The sequence below is a fragment of the Osmia bicornis genome, chromosome 13, assembly GCF_907164935.1.
Source record: "Osmia bicornis bicornis chromosome 13, iOsmBic2.1, whole genome shotgun sequence".
Lineage (NCBI taxonomy): Eukaryota > Metazoa > Arthropoda > Insecta > Hymenoptera > Megachilidae > Osmia > Osmia bicornis.
The window spans coordinates 6,529,321-6,550,623 of record NC_060228.1 but is presented as its reverse complement, the minus strand read 5'-3'; the positions used below and the strand labels follow the sequence as shown (position 1 = coordinate 6,550,623).

The following is a 21,303-nucleotide window of genomic DNA, read 5'->3' as shown; positions in this document are numbered from 1 at the left end:
CAAGTAATTATCACGGATAATGTCCCCTCGGACAGGGGGTAAGCTTGTATCCTCTTTAAACGTTTCGACACCTTGCTAATCCAAGTTTCTATTTCATTAAAAACCGAAACAAAAAAAGTAGAAGAAATAGTTGATAAAATTATCTTGAATAATTATACGATTTCGAATTCAACGACATTCTGTCTTCGCGTGCAATCGGTCGAATCCCCTCGAGTTTGAAGAGATAATCGGAGCAATTATTCCGCGGTAGAAGGTTGTTCGTGTCTCGAGTGTCGTTGGTCGAGTGCTAACTCGCAATTAATGTAAAACGGCCGTGTAGTCACGCTAAACATCGACTACCTTCGCGAAAATACTAGACCCCTTGATTTAACACCGCTCTTTCTGGTAGACGTCTTCATACCCTCGAACGACTCGTGCAACTAGTAATAATTAGAATTATAAACTATAAATAATTTAAAGAATCTTCATTATAAAATACATACCTATATGTCTCCCATTATATTGATGTTTGTGTTTGGGTTTGAATTCAGGTCTGGACGAGGCTCGAGGAAGAGGCCTCCGCGAGGATCCCCGGGCGCAGCGAAGAAGGAAGCGGCGACAGGTTGTGTCCCGTAGCGTTAGCCAGTAGAATAGTAAGATGCTAGTCTTCCCGGTGACCGAGGTGTCGACGAGGATGGGATGGATGCTGTCGCATCAACAGCAGCTTCGTCTGCTCCTGTTGATCCTGGTGCTGTTGTCTCCCCGTTTGCCGGTCCGCTCCACGCCGGCCGACATAGTACAAAGGTTTCACGATCCGGAGGTGAAACGTATGAACCATTTAGTCGTGGACAAGAACACAGGCCGGGTGTACGTGGGTGCGGTGAACCGGCTGTATCAGTTATCGCCGGACCTATCGTTGGTGGTGAAAGAAGTGACCGGTCCTAAGGGTGATTCCACGGCATGCTCGATGATAGATTGTCCCCGGGAGATGCCAACGAGGCTGGTGGACAACGTGAACAAGGCGTTGGTGATAGACTACACGACCACCAGGTTGATATCGTGCGGTAGCTTGTCGCAGGGCACCTGCACGGTCAGGAATCTTCAAAACATCTCGGACGTGGTGCAAGAAGTGAAGGAGGCGGTGGTGGCGAACAACGCGACCGCGTCGACGGTCGCCTTCATAGCACCCGGACCACCGAATCCCCCCGTCTCCCAGGTAATGTACGTGGGCGTGACTTTTACAGGGAACTCGCCGTACCGATCCGAGGTACCCGCGGTCAGTTCACGTTCCCTCGACAAGGACAGGATGCTGAACATCGCGGAAGCCGCTGTCACCACCGGCACCAGGATGTACATAAACTCGTTGGCCCGCGAGAGATATCCCATCAATTACGTGTACGGATTCAGCAGCGGCGGTTTCAGCTACTTCATGACCACCCAGATGAAGAACACCGAGACAGCGATATACATATCGAAGCTGGTGCGGGTATGCCACGACGACGAGCATTACTACTCGTACACCGAGATACCGATCAACTGCACCAACGACGGCATATATTACAACCTCGTACAGGCCGCGTACGTGGGTAAAGCTGGATCGGTACTGGCCGGTGATTTGGGGATCACCGCACAGGACGATGTGCTGTTCGCAGTGTTCGCCGAGAGCAACGGAACCAACAGCGACTCGCCCAAGGAACATTCCGCGCTCTGTGTCTACTCGTTGAAGGCTATCAGGAGAAAGTTCATGACCAACATACAGAAGTGCTTCAGCGGCGAAGGACATAGAGGATTGGAGTACGTCTCTCCCAGTCATAAGTGCATCTTAACGGTGAGTCATTTTTTTCATTTCAATTTCATTGCATGTGTAATACTTTTATGTTTAAAGGAATTAGGGCAAACGGAGGATGTCTGTTCCTCTCGTATCTTGAGTACTTTATAAATTTCCAATCGTTACCGATTTCTCTATTCTCCGAATGAAATATCCTCGATAAATCGCGATTCATCGAGCGAGTAGTTTGATTTGTCGCTACAAAGTGGGAGTTAAGGGGAACAGCGAATGGTTGAATTCGATAATAAAAGCGGAATCGTGGAGCGTCGTCGAGGAGGTCGATCAAAGTCGTCGCGGGTGGAATAGCGCATGAATCGCGAGCGTACCAGTCGCAAATGGATTTTCCTCTTTACGGGAACGTTGTTGAAGGTGTACGATAACAGAGAGACTCTGTGTTTTCGTCCATCGGTGTCGATTTGCATTCAGTCAGGAGGAGCGTGCGTTTGCTTTGCTAGCCTCGGGTAATCGGTAAACCGCCATCGAGTTTCTTATCGCGTGACAGCACCGCATGGGGGCTTAAAGAACCCCCTTGGAAAGAAACACGAGAACAGGGCGCGTGCTTTCTTGCTCGATTTTACACGTGCACCCACGATCGGTTCGTGCTACGACGTTACAAACGCGACTGAATGATCGTTTCTCATTTACATAGGCTCGAATATAAAGCCAACTTTCGTGGCATTGCTACTTGGAACTTGTACCTTCTTTGCCATTCGTACTATTCTTGTTTCGCTATCGAACACGTTTAACGTGTTTAAGAATTTTTCTATTTTTTCTAAATATTTGAAATTTTTATAATATTTAATAATTTGATATTTTTATTATAGCCTTCTCAGGCCCTTCTTAATCTAATTTATCTTAGACAGAAAAATCGAATTCTCTTTCTTACGAAACAAAGATGGTGCAACGATCACAGTTATCATAGCCACGTGTACAGATCAATGAATCACTGTACACTCATCAATGATGCATCAACTTATTAATCACATGAAATAATGTCTCCATAAATGAGCATCCAGCCTTCGTATCGAAATCCGTCCAAGATAAGAGGTGAGAATTTTTCTTAGATACCCATTGAAAGATTCATCGAAGGAAAGTGTTCGAGGAAGTATAGTCCCGTTCGTGGAATAATTTCAAGCAAGGTATCACGCGAACGAATCGAATTATGCGTTGGTAATTCAGTGCACGTGCTCGAACAACGCTTGAAGTCGTGGTGGTTGATTTGCTGAATGGTTGCCAGGTAGAGGAAAGCCTCTTTCGAGAAGGCCACCATTCGTCCTCGTAGCCCATTACGACGTAAATCAATTGGCTGCATCTCGGTGAAGAGGCTCCACTAGGTGCTTGTATTTACGTAACAGGTGGTACTCCGGTGGTGGTATCGAAAATCTCGCTGATGATATAGGGAGAAAGGCGAAGATCGTGCACAAAGCGTCACGTGTTCCTTTCACACGCGCGATCCCCGGTTAATCTAGGATAGATCTTCGCCTACGCCTTCTGGAAAAAGCTTCATGGTTCGTTTCTCGGTAGTTTGAATCGCTATCGTCGACAGGAATTTTCAGATTTTCTATCCAAACGCTGACTCGTGATTTCGGCTACCTTCGGGCTTTTTTTGTGATTTCAGAATATTCATAAGGAACCTCAAAAAATTTATTTAAAAGTGGTCTCTATTTTCTTCTGTTTTCATAAGCACTTTGTGAATCAAATTTTATAGAGGATATGGTTAGTATTGAATGATTCAGAATGATCTAGTCACCTGAGGGTTAAAAATATACATGTTCCAATCCTTTCCAAACTCCGCTATAATTCATTGAGCAACATATAGCGTGAATTTCTTTTCTGTTTTTCACCAAGCATCAATTCTCCTCGACGTAGGTGGTCTCAAATAACTGAGAATTACACAAGCATGACCGGGTTTAACACGTTGCTGCGGTGGTCACAGCTGACTGACGCTATGAATGCAATTCAATAGAATAATTAAAAAAAGAACACTTTAAATACCACCGAAATTACCCTAGTCTATCTAAAAAAATATTTAATTCACCTTTGGATATCAAGTTAGATAATTTCGTGTAGAAATATAGAGGTACATTTTCGAGCAAAGATGACCGTAGTAAAAGTGCTAAACACCAATATCATTATACTCCAGTCAACTCTCTCTTCAATCTCTGCAATATTACACACTGTCAAATCTGGAACAATTTTTTATTCCACCGTACTCGTTTCACGTTCAGGCGTACTATTATTGCATCAGACACTCCATTACTCACAGTCATTCCATTCAATCGTTTTTAACCGCGAAACAAATTAGAACAGAATTTATTTGCGCTATCACGTCCGGTGACTTTCTTGCGTTAGCAAAAAAAAAAGAGTAGAATGATTCGAATAAGTCGACCAAGTGGATCGATCGCGTTTTTCCAGAAACAGTCCGTGCAAGACACACGCACGTGTACCGTGAACGTCAGAAGGCGTAATGTCAAAGGTTCCCACGAATGACTCATAATAAAGCGTTTCCTAGCTTTATTACCGTGAACGACGTTCTATGTGTTAGGGGTGGCTCACAGGTTGGCGAAGTGTAATCGAGTCCTCCGGCATTTTCGTCTGGAGGGCGAGAGAAAAGAGGCGGATAGTTTGTGGAAAGCGTCGAAATGATATTCAGAACGGTGGCGCGCACTCCGACCGAGATTTATTCAAATTTTTCCAGGCTAGACGGGCTCAGCCTCGTTGGACCCGGGGATCCTCTCATTTCTACCTTTCCTTTTCGCGCCCTCCCTTTTTTATCTCTCTCTTTCTCTCTCCCGCTCGAGATTTCGTCGGTTGCTTCAGCAACCTCTTATTTCTTTAACCTTCTTCTTCGACTTCGTTTTTCTCCCCTCTGGTCGAACACGGTGAGAAAGTATGCGGCGAACACAAAGGACCTCTTCACGTACGTAGGGCGAGAAAAAGGCACAGAAAGCTGCCACGGGAAAACTGTGGAGAAGAGTCTCCACAGCTTGGCCGTGTAGATAAGGAGCGGCATAAAAGAGATAAAGATTGTTTGTTTGGTCCGGCCGACGTGGCTGCCGTGGGACACAGTATTCCTCCTTTTATTCCTCTTACCTTTAGTTTCGTTCGTTCCGGATCGCGCCTCTGCATTTGTTTCTACCCTTTCTTCTTTTAAATATTCCTTCTCTTTCGTTTTGTCAAGCTTCGTTACACGTGTCCTGTGAAACACGTTCCTCCGTTACGGAGGAATTCTTTTTCTTTCACTGCTGGATGAGTCGAATGTGTACATTGGATCCTTTGACAATTTCCTTTTTATTCGGGAACGTGTTGAATTTGACACTTGACATTTATTGAAATTCGGCATTGTTAGTCCTTTACAGAATTATATTATTTTTTTATTTTGGAGTAAAATTTAACTTTATCAATGCTATGATCAGGAAATAAGGAATTATCTTTCCTGGTTACACGGTCAGCTTCTATTAAAGATAAATTAATGCTCATTAAGATAGCAAGTTTCTGGTTCGATAACGCCCATCCGAAGCCAAGAAATCCTAAGAGCTACCCTTCCGGATCGCATTAGAACGTCTCGGGGTACAAATTCTCCTCGAACGTATCCTTCGAGGAACACCGATCGAACGGTGATTAAGCGATCAAGGATACTCACGATCGCGGGAGGTATTTTCCACGAGTTCGCTGGATTAGCTGGGATCCAGCCGGGTAGGAACAGTTGTTTTTTCCTTCACCGCACCTCATTGATCTTCGGTCAGCTATAAAAAGGACCATCAACCGAGCTGAAAAAGGTGGTCTGTCAATTAGCTCCAATTAAGAGCGCCCATGTGGGTTTTGTGGTGCCATTCGATGGAAAGGTTCTTTCGTAATAATTCAAAGATATTAAAATAATTAATTAAAATTCAGAATTCTAAATTTTATATTACTTTTGTGTTTTAATGAGTCGCATAAATATTCGTATCCGCTATAATTATAATTATTCAAATTACAAAGTCACTTTCGAGAATCCTAATTTTCTAAATTTTCCACTTGGTACCTTACAAAATTACTGTAATTGTTATTAGTAAAATAATAATATGTTTTTCTACTTGGTACCGTCGAAAGTGAATCGTCTTTCCATTTGGTGCATTTCTCGCGGAACAACGACCCAGATCGTGCGAGTGAATCCGATCAGGAGAAAGTTGCTTCGGCAACATCTTTGCTCTTGTTTTACCTGAACTCGTTGATTTGTTAAATAGAACGAGACGCGTTCTTCTGGTACCTGAAGCGTGAAGGATGCTCGGTGGACGTTACCTTGAGAGTACGCGGGAAACAATCGTGTGTCGTTAAGAAACTCTTCACAGATGATGATTTTTCTTTCATTAATTATCATTACGGTGCGTTTCTTCCGCGTACGCGATGCTGACCGATAACGAAGCGACGAGTTCGTTAATATGCGTGACTGATTCGAGATTCGAATAGGAGCAGTAGATTATGGCTGAGTTACACGCGTGTAACATAGTGCTACTCTCGATTTACCGCTCGTAAATCATGCTGCTGCCTTCTGTTCCGGGAACACGTTCAGCTTCCAAGAAATCGAGTGTGGGTAGTCGTTGAAAAGGTGGGAAACACGGTGATATTGAAATTACGAAGAGAAGTAAAAAGTCCCTGCTGTGGATGGAACAAAGGGAATACAGAATAGTGAGAAAAGATTGATAATTTTTCTGTTGTCACCCTGGGTACCAATTCAATTTCAATTCAAGATGTTAAAAGAACATACTTTTTTTCCAAAAATAGTACAGAACAAATAAATGATAAAAATTTGAAAAGAGTAATCTCCTAATGGATCTACAAATCTTCCAGTTCGATCAATGAATATTCAGGGTGAAAAACAAGCCAGCCCAATATCAATTATTTCTCAGCGATCACGATAATCGTATCTCAAGAGTATATTACGAGGTCCACGAATAGTCTTGAAAGCAATAAAAATCGAGGTTATCGATTCACCTCGAACATATACCCAATAATAAAACAAAGCTCTCAGCCTCGTCCACGAGCACTCGACCAGTGCCAGCATGTATCTGTAACAAAAGCACAAACATTATTCCGCAAATAACTATCGCAAAGGAAGACGAGTGCACTCGGTGTCCGGTTAGAGGGGTGGTTTCAAGCACCGCGTCGCGTATAGGGGGATGGAAACGATATTGCATTTTTATACGCTTGCACGAATGCATCGAACCGTGCATTGATCACGAATCGCAAGGTTTCTATTCTTTCTATCGACATATTCGTAGTTTTCCGTTCTTTGAGCCTGGTTATCGGCGTCGACACCATCGGAAAAGAGGGTAGAAAGCTAGAGAGGGGGTAGAAAGATGGAGCCTGTAACCTCTGCCGTTGGCATGTGCAAAAGCTGGAGCCCAGACAATGGAGCTGTAGCTAACCCGAAAAAACTGAGCGTCCAGTGGAGAATCGAGGGTAGGGGGTGGTTAAAAGAAAATGGTGGACACGCGGGCTGTAGCCAGGGTGGAGGTGTACGCGCGAAGGGTAGCTGGAATTCAATTTTTTCGTGACAAAAGAATCACGGAAGCGGCCGAAACGGGGTTGTCCACCACGGGAAGGAAGGGAAACAGTGGGATGGGGTGGTTGAAGATCCGTGAATAGAAGAGAAGGGATATGGGGCTGCGTCACGTCCAGGAAAATCCTATTCGTGCAAATTGGATGGCCCTCGCTTCGACTGCCGAGAGAGTTGCAATTAAAATGTTTCGATCCGCAAGAAAGAGGTTCGGATTTTTTAGAAAATAATTCTACTTTTATTTTGGATTATTGTATCGTTTTTGAGAGAGCGTACAAGTGGAGAGGGTTGAATATACTCGACAGATTAACCCTTTCAATGCAAACCTGTTCAATAAATATTTTTCCGAAGAAGTTAAATATCTTAGCTATTAATCATTTTTGATTTAAAATAGCTTCTTCTAAAAACTTGTACTAATATTTTCTTCAGCTGCCTCCTACCATTAGATTCGGCATGGTTTTTCAAGAGATGTATATAATTCAATTCCAATTTATCAAAGAAATAAAAAATGAAATGGAGGCGAACAAACGATGTCGACGATGGATATCGATGTTCAATCAGCTTTATATCTGTGCTCATTGAAAATTAAACTCATCGTTTCGAGAGCGTTGCAAGTCACCTAGCCGCTATAAATCGTAGTTCACTGAGCAATCTATCAATCATTTTACTTGGGAAGCTTCTGAAAAATATTTTTCTTATTATCGTTAGCATTTTCTTCGTTGGAGGCAATTTTCCTTTTTAGCAACGCAAATTTAGGCCATCGTTTTCTCAGTCTCGTTTTTGCCCCTTGGAGGCATCCTGGGAGCTGTTGGATGATTGAGTTTAATCAGCGACAGGATTTACAAGCTGGAAAAATCGCATTTCGAGGCCGTCCGTTGAAACGTGATTAAGGCCCGATTGAAATTCGATATTCGAGTTTTTCTTGTTCCATTGTAATTTATGGAGATTAAACTCGCGATAGCGGTCACCCCTCGTATAATCATCGCGAGGAACACGCTCGAGTCACGCGGCGTGGAAAATGATTTTTCGAAATCGACGAGGGAAGGGTGGAATTCTCGTTTCGCATGCAGTTACTTCTTTCTTTTTCAATTCTCCGTGGTAAATCATTTAGAGAAATCAGTGCTCCTTTTAATCCTCTGGTAATTGGAAAATTATTTTTGGTCAAACGACGAGGGTTAATTTTAACTTGAAGGGTTAATGCTTGTGATCCACGCGATCGTTCATATTACATTTATGGCAATAATTAGTATGAAATCAATAAACAAAAATTTATGTATCGTTAAAATGAAGTAGGTACTAACGATTAAATCTAAATTTAATTTAAATTCTAATGAAATCCAAGGGTCGATTAAAACTTTCTTCTGGTTTCCTGTTTACGAACTCGTAAGTTCGTTATAAATAACGATGATTGTGTGAGCAATAATTGGCGGTAAAACAAGGATGAAAAAAGGGCAGCGACAGACAGGCGACGTAATTGCAAACGTTTTACACGAGTCGCCTTGCCTTGAGCAACAGTGTTGACCGGAAAAAGAATTGAAAAATCTCGGCAAGAAATCGAATAGAGCAGGTTCGAAGGCTCTCGTTCCCGGGAAATATTATACACGGTGCGCCGTTTTTCCGCTACACGATTCACACGTTCGACACGGTCGTTAAAAATTGCCCGTAATCGGCCTTTTTAGGAGGAAGCCGAGGGCGAGGACGTGAGATTAATTGCATGTCAGTGAGATCGATCTATTGCTTGGCGAAGAGAAACGTTGTAGAGAGAAGATTAAAATTCTTTGCCTTACGACGACGACGACAGCACCCTGAAAAAAGATAAAAGAAACCAGAACCCACGGGATTCATCAAAACTTTCGATACGCTCCGGCAAACGCCAGTCCAAGTTTTTGATTATTGTTTTACGAGGCTCTAACTTGGACTGATGAGGCGAATGAAAGTTTCAAATTCACGGGTAAAGGGAAGAAAGAGGGTTGTAGAAATCGTTTAAACTTCGAACTTTACATATTGGACTTCGAGTTATTGTTAGAATCATTATTTATAGCACGGTGTGAATTTAAATTAGACCGAGTGGGCTCTTTATTGGCAATTTTGTAGATTAAATTAAATTTTTTATTGACAAATTTTGGAAATCACTTTTGGTGATTTTCTATTGTCTTTTTTTTGTGAATTTCTAAGCGAGATTTGATCGAAACAACGGAATAGGGTCGTGTTAGATCAGCCGATAGAAGAGAATTATGCAAGTGCATCGGCCCTCGACGAGCATTAGCCGGTGAACTTTTGAAAATGATGGCTGCCTAACATCGACGGTTGTGGTTCTCGTTATTTCACGTTGCTCGCATTCCGTTCGGGCTCCATACCGGGTTATTGTCTCACGGTGTCAGGGGAGAATGCGCGACGAAGAATTGCATCGGTGAAAAGGGCGCTGGTTGGTTCGGCATCTGCTTGCCTCTAGCAATTATTTTTTTTTTATATTTCTTTTTCATTTCGATGTGCAGTGTGCCCCTTCGCTTTGTTCTGGGAGCATGCCCGATGAAAAGAAGGCGCCTGGTGTATCGGAAAGTGGCTTTCGCTTCTTATTGCCGCGTTTCAATGAAAAATTTTGACCATTCAATGAAATTATGAAAAATGGGCTTGGAGATTTATGACATGGGCATGATGTTGGATCTCGTTGTGTTTAAATTATTATTTCTGACATTTCTTATAACAAGTTAATCTTTTGTTTTTATTTTTTGTTTTATGCTATCACTTCTAACATATTGCTAAGTATTTCCTGATTTCCATTAAAAAATTCGAAATTGATGATTCTTCATCCTCCTCGTTTACTTAACGCAAGATGACTAATGATGTTATTTGTACGCAATTTTCATGTCACGCATGCATTAGCGTTATGACTCGATGCTGTTATTGCAATACGCGTAATCTGTAAAAATTAACCGATACACGATGGCCGATAGATGACAAGCGGCTTTGGTTTCTTTGTCGAGTAGCGTGATACCACATAAATAGATACAACACGGTAGGGATAATATTACACGCGTATAATGATGCGCGCGAGATGAAAGCGAAATAAAAAGATAGACGAAGAAGGAAACGCGGAATTATATTCCGCGAAATACAGGCGTGCTAATGAGGTACACTAATTAAAAAGTTCTCCACATTCTATGGGCTTCTCAAAGAAAGGAGAGCACGCCTTTTACGCGGAACGTTGGAAAATTTTCCAGTTAAAACTTCGTCGCTGTTTCCAATATCATTCCCTCTGTGGATTCATTCGTTCTAGTCATCAGGTTCAACCGCGATAAACGTTTCTCAGGAAGCTGAAAGAATCTGAGGAACGATAACTCGAAGAAAGTGGCACAGTTGTTGCTTATAAGATGAACGAACGTGTGATGATAATGATACCACGTGGAAACAAAGAATAAGACGAGATAGAAGAGCAGCCAGAAGTTGCTTGAAAACGAGCCAAAGGCCGTTTTGTACGCGCGTCGTCGAAGCAGAGGTAGAAAGAAGCTTCTGCTGCTTCTGTTATCCTCGATTTCAAAAGTTGCGCTCTCGTTGGGCCGCGTTTTGAAAGCCTTCGCGAGTTTCTTTCATCGGAAAAAATTTCCAAAAAATGAAAGAGAAGAAGAGAGGAGATGAAGGGGAACGGTGGTTAACGAGTCGTATTCGAAACTAGGTCTAGGAATTTTCAAAAATTTTCATTTGATATTTTCAACGTATTGCGTTTTCATAACAGGACCTTGGATTTTGCAATTCATTTTATTCTGAGTGAAAAAATATTTTGTTGAAATATCCCACCGATGGTATAAGGGAATTATGAAATAACGATCGTCAATATTCGCGAGCAGCTTGTCCTCGTTACCATTAACTCGAGTATCGGGATACGAGCACAAAACGGTTACATGGAAGTTCAATTTTCCTCGTTGGAACGAAAAATAGCGACACGTTGCTTGTCTCCCTTACGCTCGAACGAGCCACGAAAATCAGCTTCGAACGCAGTCGAACGAATTTCCTGTTAACCCTTTACGCTCGATAATCCTTTTTTTTTTGTTTCGCATATTCAATACTCGTGGTTTCGAATTAAATTGGAAAAAAATTGGTATAACGAGGTGTAGGATTTTTTTTTTTATTTTGTTGAAACCATGCGCATATTTTATTGGAAATTTATATACTTCGTGTGTGTAATACCTGGATCATAGGGGATTTTTTCTACGGCTATTACAATGGAAATTTTGTTCTATTGGAATTTTATATTTCAAGCATATCAAACAATAACAGTAACAAAATGAAACTCTCGCTGTTATTAATGGGAGATTTATTTAAATTTTTATTCAAATAGAACATCGCATAGAGTATAGAGTATCGCGCTCGGGAAAAGGATAATCCCTTTGCATAAACACCGAATTATTGGCGCGCGGCGGCAGCCGTGCCGGAATGCGACCGTGTATTCATTCGTTCGTAAGTCTTCCTCGAGGCAACATCAACAAACCATGTCTCTTCGAACGAGCAAATTCTGTTCTTCGACCAACTTCCCTGTGCGCGAACAACAGGTAATTTATATTGATTGATTAATTAATTACTCGAATTTCTGTAACTTTTGAAGTGATCTGATATTTTTTATTTCAATGATCTTATTCTTTGGTGAGCTCGGATAATAGTATAAGATTGTGGCAGAAGTATGCGTCGTATTCGTATCTTAATATAAAAACTGCTAGCATGGAATGGAATGTCGAGTTCAGCTTGACATACGAGTGCAAAGGGTAAAAACGCGGGAACTCGAGGTTGGGGGTGGACGTAGAATCGATATGAACGATATCGGTGAAATCGTCACGCGAAACGAAGATCGCTCGTAATTGTATCGTTTCGAGCGAGATGGGGACAGGGTGGACACGGAAACGGAGGAAATTGTTATCGAAAAGAAATTTCAAGCCAGGTCGGGGTAAAACGTGTCCGTTCGATAGGGATTACATGCGATTTATTCCATTATCGATAGGTGGATCGCGAAAGATATCGAAATCGCTTTTCAGTATTGTACCACTGTCGTGTGCTTATCCTGTATTATATATAATATTAATTAGTTATTTATCCTGATCTTTTTCTTCAATTTATTATTCAGAATTTTTCTATAAAAATGAAATTGCATTGACATAGTTTAAAATAATTTTCTTTTTAATATTCATTTGAACCAAATAGTTTTCTCGTTATTTTATAAATTAATTTTATGAATGCAAAATCACTATTGAGAAGTTGATTAATTAATGAAAGCGGTTTAAAATCCATCATACACCAAAAATTACAGACTGTAGTTAAATATACCAAGTCTCTTAAGTCTTTTGAACGATAGCGTACGCGGTGCATAGTAAAAGGGTTAACAAACACGATTGTCCGGTTATCGAGCATCGAATCGATGTCGACGGTGAAAACGGTGTGGGCGACGGCGGCGTTTAATTCGACCGTCAAACCTAAACGTCAAAAACTGTAATTACGTGGGCGACCGTTGAGGCAGGAAATTCGTTTTCGAAAGTTCATAGAGCGCCAGGGCCGAGGTGGACGCAACGTGTGCCTGCTTTGTGAGATTCTACGCTCGTTCAACGTGGCCAGCAAACTGTAAAACAAGCGTTGAAAACCGCGATAACCGGGGTAAAGGGGGTTGCCACCATTTCTCTCCTGGGTCTCGATGAATGCTTTGAGGCGTGATTACGTTCCCCGGGACCGTGCTACTGTTCCCTCGAATCACATTATTAAAAAACTTTATCTTGCCACGGGAACGAATTCCTCAATGATGAAACCAGACCACCTGAAGTGGCACACTTTTTTTCGAATTGTTTTATGAATGAATTCTGTGTTAAACGGTATTGGTTTCTTTATACCCAAACAGGAGACGATTTTATAATATAAGAAGGTCTATGTTCATTAATTAGTTTTGTGATTTCTAATTAGAAAATCCTCCATCATAGATCATTTCTATTTTTATCAAATAAATTGATATAATCTGAAGCCATGAACGTCATCAATATATTACATTATTTTTTAAATTATATGACAGAGTTTGATTTTAATCAGTTTGCGTGTAAAATAAAAAACGATGGCGTCACACCCTGTCTAAAATCTCCAGTCAATTATTCAAATACCTTTCAGCCGTATCAAATGCCAAACGCATTATCAAGTACAGTTAGTCCAGTTACAATAGATAGGATGAAACGTAACCGGAGAAAAAGGAGATGAAGAAGATAACAGTAAAGACAAACGAGCGTGTCGTTCGATCGATGTGTTACACTCGAAACGATACCGAACCTCGCTGCCGGTAAACTTTATGACGAATGATCCGCTGGAAGCGACCCACGAATAGCCAGTTTTCTTTCGGTACAACGATAAATAATGCCCATCGTGTAATACCCTTTTTTTTTAAAATTTTATTTTATCCTCGAAACATTGACGAAGGAGTGAACAGTGAAATCGGCTGAGGTATCGGATATTGGTTCCGCTGTCTGCGGAGAGACGACACTGAATAATTTCACTGTTTATCCGTGGTATCGATATGACGATTTATCTCGAAACACGGCTTATCGATTTCACGGCTACGAGTCGTTACGCGACGCTCTTCTGACTTTATTTCGCGGACGAATAACAAATAGCTGGGAATAAAACACACCGAGCGAATAAATGATCCGTGGGCATGAAATTGAATTGCTTAAACCGTGAAATCGGCACGAGGAGACCGCGATCGAATCCGATTTGATCGCTATCACTTATTTATTTTGTGGGTTGAATCCATTGACTGTATATGTACTTGTTCATAAGTCCCCGAAAATCAGTTTTGATTCTACCCTGTTATATTTCTAAGCCATGGATCAGGTATTAGAGCAGTTTTTTCCAAAAAATAATAAATGGAAAAATTAATCAAATTAGAAAGACATTTTTGTTATTCGACTAAATACAATAGTTATATTTCAATTGTTATTCAACTTTCAAGGTAGAAAATGCAAAAGGGGTAATTTAAAAAATATAGATTCCATTTCTTTCCATTGCAATTATATATCTGGAAAGATACTATTTTTCCATTTGATCCTGTATTTTATCATTCCTTTCTCCGTCAGTCTGAAATAATAATCCAATGGCAATCGTTCCTTCAACCCCCCGGTGGTTGGATTATTGGGAGGTACGGTAAAAATTCACGGTTCGTCTCCCCCGAATTCTCAACGTCCGGTTTTTCGTTCGACACCTCGCGCCTCGACGGCGAAACCACCGCAGTTCGAGGCTTATACAAATGCAAATCCATTAAGCTCGCGACTAAGCTTAGGCTTTTATCGAAAAAGTTACCCCCCTCGAAGAACGACCACCATCCGCGGTTCCTACCTTCGTTTCGCATTGGAACCATTCCGAGACTGGTCGCGTAGAATTAACAACCCCTGTGTTCGAGTGTTTTTAATCCCAGAGAAATTTCAACCCTCGGACCATGGCTCGAATAACATATGCAAATGGGAGAAACGAAGGGGATTGCTTGGATTGTCGATCGATGAAACCTTCGTCCGCCGAGATTATTTCATTCTTCGCCCTTTTTCTATCTGCTCGCGTTCGTTTGGAGAATTGAACGGTGAAATTGTATCAAGCTATTCTTCGCGATCCTTGCTTGGATATTTGGCATTTAGAGATATGAAAAATTGGACAAATTTTAATATTTTATAAGCCTTCGAAAATAATAAAAATTTGTCATTGCATGAAGGTTCTCTTCGTATATCGGTCAATTTTGTATTCTTGTCCTTTCTCGACTGATTTTTCCCTGGTTGACGGAATAACGAGGCTCTCACGCGAGCTTGGTACCAATAATCGCGTTTCTCTTCACGGTTTGCTGGCACGATGCCCTCGCGATTCTCTCGAGTAGCAGTCCTCCTCTCGCAACCTTTCAGTTTCTCTCCAAAGGGCCGACCGCCAGCGTGCAGAGGTGGAAGGGTAACAGTGACTTCCGGTCGAGTGCTCGCCTCGCTGAGTAGATACACGGTCGAGATACGCACGGATAACCGCGTCTTCTAACTGGGTTACCGCTAGCAAAAGAGAACAGCTATAGCTTTCTCCTTGCCCTTGGGAAAAACGCTACTACAGCTACCGTTTTGCTTTACTGTCACGAGCATCGCTCCCTTTTCCCTCCCCGTTTATCTTTCATCTCTCGCCTTTTCCTTGATCTTTACTCGAACCGATCCGATCGATCCGATGTAACGGAATCACCATTGTTCAAGCTGTTTCGGGGCTGAGCACAAAGCCCGATTGTCTCGAACGATTCTCACGAATCACCTAATTTCCTTGTTTCAACTTTCCCTTTTACCGCGGAGGAAATTCACCTGCCGATCGAGAGGCTCGAGGGAGGATAGAAACGTGTCCGAGATCGAAGATTTTAGAGATCTTGTGGTGGGAACATTCTTCTTTCCTGAATGAAAGTTTAGAAGGGTTTAAGTATTAAATTTTATATTATGCCTTTGGGATTTTTTTAATTAATAAGTAATTTTAAGGGTAAAGGAAGGTGGGGATAGAATTTTCATAGTAATTCAGTAAAATTATCAAATTTTTTATTTCTTTATTTCAAAATCAACTCCGCATTAAAATCAGAATCTTGGAGCAATTTTCGCTGAATTTTCTTTTACAATTTGAGAAAATAGTACGCGTTACACAAGCGTTTAGAGCAGCCAGCACAATTTACATTTCTCGTTATCGTAAGTTTCTCCAGTTACCATCGTCGGGACTCTTAATTCCACGTTCTTCTTTGCCACTAAATATCCCGAGGGCACGTAATAACAGTTCGCGTGAAGTCTCGTGCACGATTCAGCAGGATGGTGGATCGTGGCGGAGAGAACGGATCGAGGGCTAATCTCGATCGATTAGAGAAGCTGGAGGATCCTTGAACGGATGTGAAAATTCTATACGATCCGATGGACGTTCGTAAATCAATCGAACGCTTACTCTTGCCTCGCGAACCCTTAAGCCGGCTCGATCCCACCCGCTATCCCCGAATCGCGACGAGCAAGCTCGACCGACTTCTATAAATAAGGATTTACCGAGAATTCACCCTTTACGCTTCGTTCCTCGCGTGGGAGCAATTAGAGTTGGACTCGTAGGAAAATATGGGCTTATTATGGCAGAGGGTCCAGATCTCTATCGAGGAGACCCGTTTTCATTGGGCTGGGTTTCTAGAGGGTTGGACACGTTTTATTTGCTGTTGGATCATTTATTTAATTACTGGCTGCACGTTTATTAAACTGTCCAATAAAAGCACAGTTGTGCACTGTTTGATGAGGGGGACACGTTTCAAGAAATGTATTATTAAACTTTTAATGTTCAGTAATTATTGATTAATAACTTCCAATCGGTGTACAAAGATCTACAAGCTGATATTAATATAGAAAAAGCTAATGTCTTAATGAGCTATTTTAATTAATTATCATGAAGGATAGTACAATTTTCATAGTTCTCCGTATTTGATAAATGATGAGAGATTTTATCCGTTCGATCCACTAATTAGATTGAACACTGCAATTACTATTATACGTTTTAAAGTAATGAAACTTCCACATGTACACTGTAAAATTGCTTAGAAAGAATGAAGAAACAGTATCAGGAGAGCGCAATTTCAATTCTAGAAGGTTGATTTATTTCCACTTACGCTCCCTCGTCTGATCGTATTTCAGACAGCAACGAAAACCCTCCTTTTTCTCACCCCTCGCCTATTTCTCTCCCCGTTCTACCTTCCAAAGTATTCGTATTTTCTTCGCGAAAGCCTTAATCGTTTTTCCCACTCGTTTCAGAAATTTATGCATCATGTCCCAAGAGTTAACCAACAAACTTTTATCCTGGTGATTTATTAAAAAAGAAGGGTTCTGTTGTAGCGGAGTGATAGCTCCGACTAGCAACCACCCATTTTCTATTAAGAATATTAAAGAAGCGTTTGTGTAGTCATTTTTTTCAAACTTCGAACTTTAAATTAATGTCCCATAAGAAATGTTATAAATTCTATATTTCGAAATTAGTCGTTCAATAATGAATAAATTACTAAACATAGGGCGTTAGATCTTCTTGATTCATAATGACTTTGCAAAAATTATTCGATTAACTCCTGTGTTAGCCAGTATAAAATCGTTTCCTGAAAAGCAGGAACCATCATCTCTGAAAGGAACATCTTAAGTCGTTCGCGTTCTTATCGAGCGGATTATTCAAAACATTACCTCGTAGCCCATCCTCCGAAAGAATTGTCGGTTTAAAAAAGGAGCCGAGGAAACTCGGCTACGAAAGAATCTCGAAAGGAAGCTCTCTAAATCGAGTCACTTTCTTCCGCTCGAAGACTCGGGTCAGAATAATCTGGCGATCGTTTAATCAGAGCGCGTGTCAGGTGGCGAAATTTTATCAAGGTGGCTGACTGTGCGAACGAGACAATCAATTCAGATTTCGCAAGATAATACCGGAGAGAGAGAGAAAGAGAGAAAGATGGTAGCTGAGAAAATGCTTTCGCCCGGCTGAAAAGGTAATATGGAGGGTAGAGAAAGAAGCGTCAGAAAAGGAGTGGGTGGCTCTTCCACTTTCCACGAGATTCTTATCGGCGCGAATCGCAATCGCCGTGGCGCGAAATCTATCGGGGAAACTTTAATCGAGCTTCACGGGTCGCATAAAACGCACAACCGGATGGAAATGGCGCGAACAGAGAAGTATCTTTGCGCGTTTAACGCGGAGGATTGAAATATTACGAGCGCATTGGTATCGTTCTGCCCAAGAGATAGCCTCGTGGTCCTTACGTAGTCGTATTTTAACGCTTTATACGCTTTGTACTTTCTTGAGATATTTTATACCCCCGTCAAAATGTCCCGACGCCAGAACTAACTTAAAGTATCTTAACCGATGCAATAAAGAGTTAGTAATAGTTGCTCGTTTAAGCTCTTATTTATTTATTTTATGGGGTATATAATGTGGATTAATGTAAAGTGTCTAGGCTTCTTATATTTTACCATAATATTTTTTTAAATATTTGCTAACCCAAAATGTGACATAGATCTCAAATTTAATTCTATTTTTATTCTCACATTAACCCTTTCAGTTAAAGAAAAATTGTTTCGAAATTCATCGATCCGTTCATTTTTATTGGTTCAAAAAATTCTCTTTACAAAATCAAATCATTCGATAATCTAGCAGGGTTGGAGACAATTGGAAAGCTGGAACTGGTCGTTTACGATCGTCTCCGTTTAACTGTCGGTCAGTAGCGAGACAATCATTTCCCCGTACACTTAACGTCGTCGTTGAACGATCCTCTGGTTCGCGTGAATATGCAAATGAGCGATAAGACATAGGTGGAGGGTATCTGTACAGGCTGCAAACTCGTCGCGATTCGAATGTTACGTCATTGGACAGAGACTCTTGGCAAATTAATGTCGAGCGTGTTCGAACGGTTAGCAGCGAGAGACATGGCCAGTTAATGGAACCATCGGCGAGATCTAATTGCTCGGATAAAGGCTATCTTCGAGCGGGTCCAGTCGAGATGTCGAGCGTAAAATCAACGCGGTGGCTGGTTACGTGCGAAATTGAAACACTGAAACCGTCGAACGACCCGATGAAAACCATTCCTGGATACTTTCCTCTCGCGAATCGATACTTGCCGGTTTATTTAGTACTTTTGTAAAAATGTTCGTTTAATGCCTGTCGCGAAACGGTCGACATAAATACCGCGGATACGAGGGAAATTGAAACGTCCGTCGCGAATGGTGCGATGAAACGTGCGGGGACATCATTATGTGGTAATTATTTATTTAACACCTTATCCGGGGATCTTAAAATTTTTATTGTTCTGTGATCATCACTTTGATGGTTGTATATTTTGTAGAATTTATGATTCTTTTTTTATTCAAAATGAAAATATCGATAGTTGCAACTATCCCTATTAGATCCAACTATTAGACCCACAAATTTTTCAACGAAAAAAATAATTAAAAATTTATCCAAAATTAATCATGAATCAACACACATACTATAATAAATTCCTACTCTTCAATTACAATTATCTCAACGAAACTCGGTGTACCGATATTTTATTTTATTCGTACTACATCGTTAAATCGAGAACAGCTTCATTCTGAGAGGGGTTAACGTACAGACTTCTTAATTCCTCTCGCACCACCCACGCTCGATGTTATTCATTTTTTGTCCTCGTTCGTTTACTGGAACTTCTTCAGACATGTTTGGAACGCGAGGGCGATCGAAAGACTCGTTGTCGCGTTTTATGCGACAGAACGAGCAGACAGGATGCAACAGGCCGGAAATATCGTGGAACGAACAGATAGGATTCCGCCAGCGCGCATCGTGAGCCTCGTTTTCATTGGTTTGCATAGGTCCGGGGGCGGCTTGGCGAATAAAACTTAAATGATATCGTTCCAAGGAGGAATGGGACCGCGTTTTATTGTGGGAACTCGAAACTAATCGCATCGTCTTGTTTCCACGGCAAGACGAGTAGCTCGATGAGAGTAACGGCAATTGGCTCGAACGTTTTCAATGGTTGAATATGCGTATTTAATTTATTTAGAGAAATAAAGACAAATAAAGTCTTATTCGTCGAATGGAAGAAAAAAAGACTTTACGGTCGATTTTCTTGGGGCTCTAGTTAATTTATTTCAGAAGGAAATTAGATTCGGTAATACTCTTCCAAGTTCAATTCTCGTATCAGTGGCTGAAAGTGTTAAAAAATACTTAGAAGTATTCTTCTTTTAATAATATTAAATTATTTCTAATAGTTAATTACATGGATTGAAAACGTATCAAAATTTCTGCAATCACCCAATAGACATCAACAATTAACACTGGGATCATTTGCCTATGCTTCACCCTCGAACCCCTTCACCTTCTCATCCCTCTATTTCCAACAATTTCAACGACGTTTTTTACCCGTCCATTGAAAATACACGTTGCGCGAAAATTCAGACAGAAGGAAAGACAATACGAGATTCTCGCGTGGCGCAACCCTTTCTCGTTCTCCTGTTTGTTTATTCTCTATTTTTGTCGACGCATTTACGCTTAAACCCGCGCCACGATAGTAGAGAAAATTCGACCGTGGAAAAAAAAAGATGGCTGGCTCGCGGATAGGGGAGGAATAGAACGGGCCGAGAGAAGAGGGTGCGATAGGTGGAAGAGAAATGCAGATTGAAAATCTGTGGCCACCCTCGGAGGGTGCATCGGCAAGAAAATTGGGGTTGCACGAGAATAATACGAGCCGCGGGGGATGTGCTCGCCTACAGCGGTGTCCTGGTTCGCGACTGCGGGCGAATTATTTTTTTTTTCCTTTCTTTTCATCCTACACCGCCGAAGTATGTTGATTACATTTTGCTACGTGCCCGCAGCGATTTCGTTTTGTCGTTTCGTAGTCGAGCTCGCATTATTGCGAGCCGCGTATCCGCCGAATGATACGGCCGTTTAACGCGTTTCGCGCACGTTTTCATGCTTTTCCGCGGTGGCCGCATAAATTTTAACGGGGGATGCTAATTATTATGTTTTTCAGCTCGCGTTCTCCTACCCGTACATATACTGGCACGATGATGGTTATTATTCTGGCTATTAAGAGTGCTCTATAAAGTACCTTTCTTTAAAACAACAGTATTGCTAATAAAACAATAGACATCAGTATAAATTTTCTAATTGAGTAGATATACTAGATCCTCGCGTGTACATCATTGAATTGATTATTTGAGTGTATTAAATTTGTGGTGTGCATCGTTGATGGAAATGACTTCCTGGATAATCAACGCATCAGAATACAAATCAAATATGATTTTCCTATTTTCTTTTTATTAATTTTAAAATAATTTTATGACCGTGACATTCAGTGAATAGATTCGTTCTAACTCGCACCTGACAGTGATTCAGACCACTTAGAACAACGAGAAAATTCGTCATTACGTTACAATTTGATCCTCTCATCTCATCGGTCGCGCAATCATCG

General features: G+C 41.3%; 1 protein-coding gene across 5 annotated transcripts in view; it reads left to right on the top strand.

Moving 5' to 3' along the window:
* The window catches only part of LOC114872594 (plexin-A4), a 239,909-nt gene that overhangs the window by 69,369 nt on the left and 149,237 nt on the right, over positions 1 to 21,303 (top strand). For 3 of the 5 annotated variants that reach the window (XM_046288434.1, XM_029179938.2, XM_029179937.2), the window contains one exon: positions 531 to 1,807. In XM_046288434.1, the coding sequence (XP_046144390.1) occupies positions 638 to 1,807 (1,170 nt within the window). In that variant the 5' untranslated portion in view covers positions 531 to 637. Of the gene's footprint in view, positions 1 to 530; positions 1,808 to 11,820; positions 11,894 to 21,303 lie in introns of those variants that run through there. The other 2 variants (XM_029179940.2, XM_029179941.2) reach the window with 2 other exon arrangements.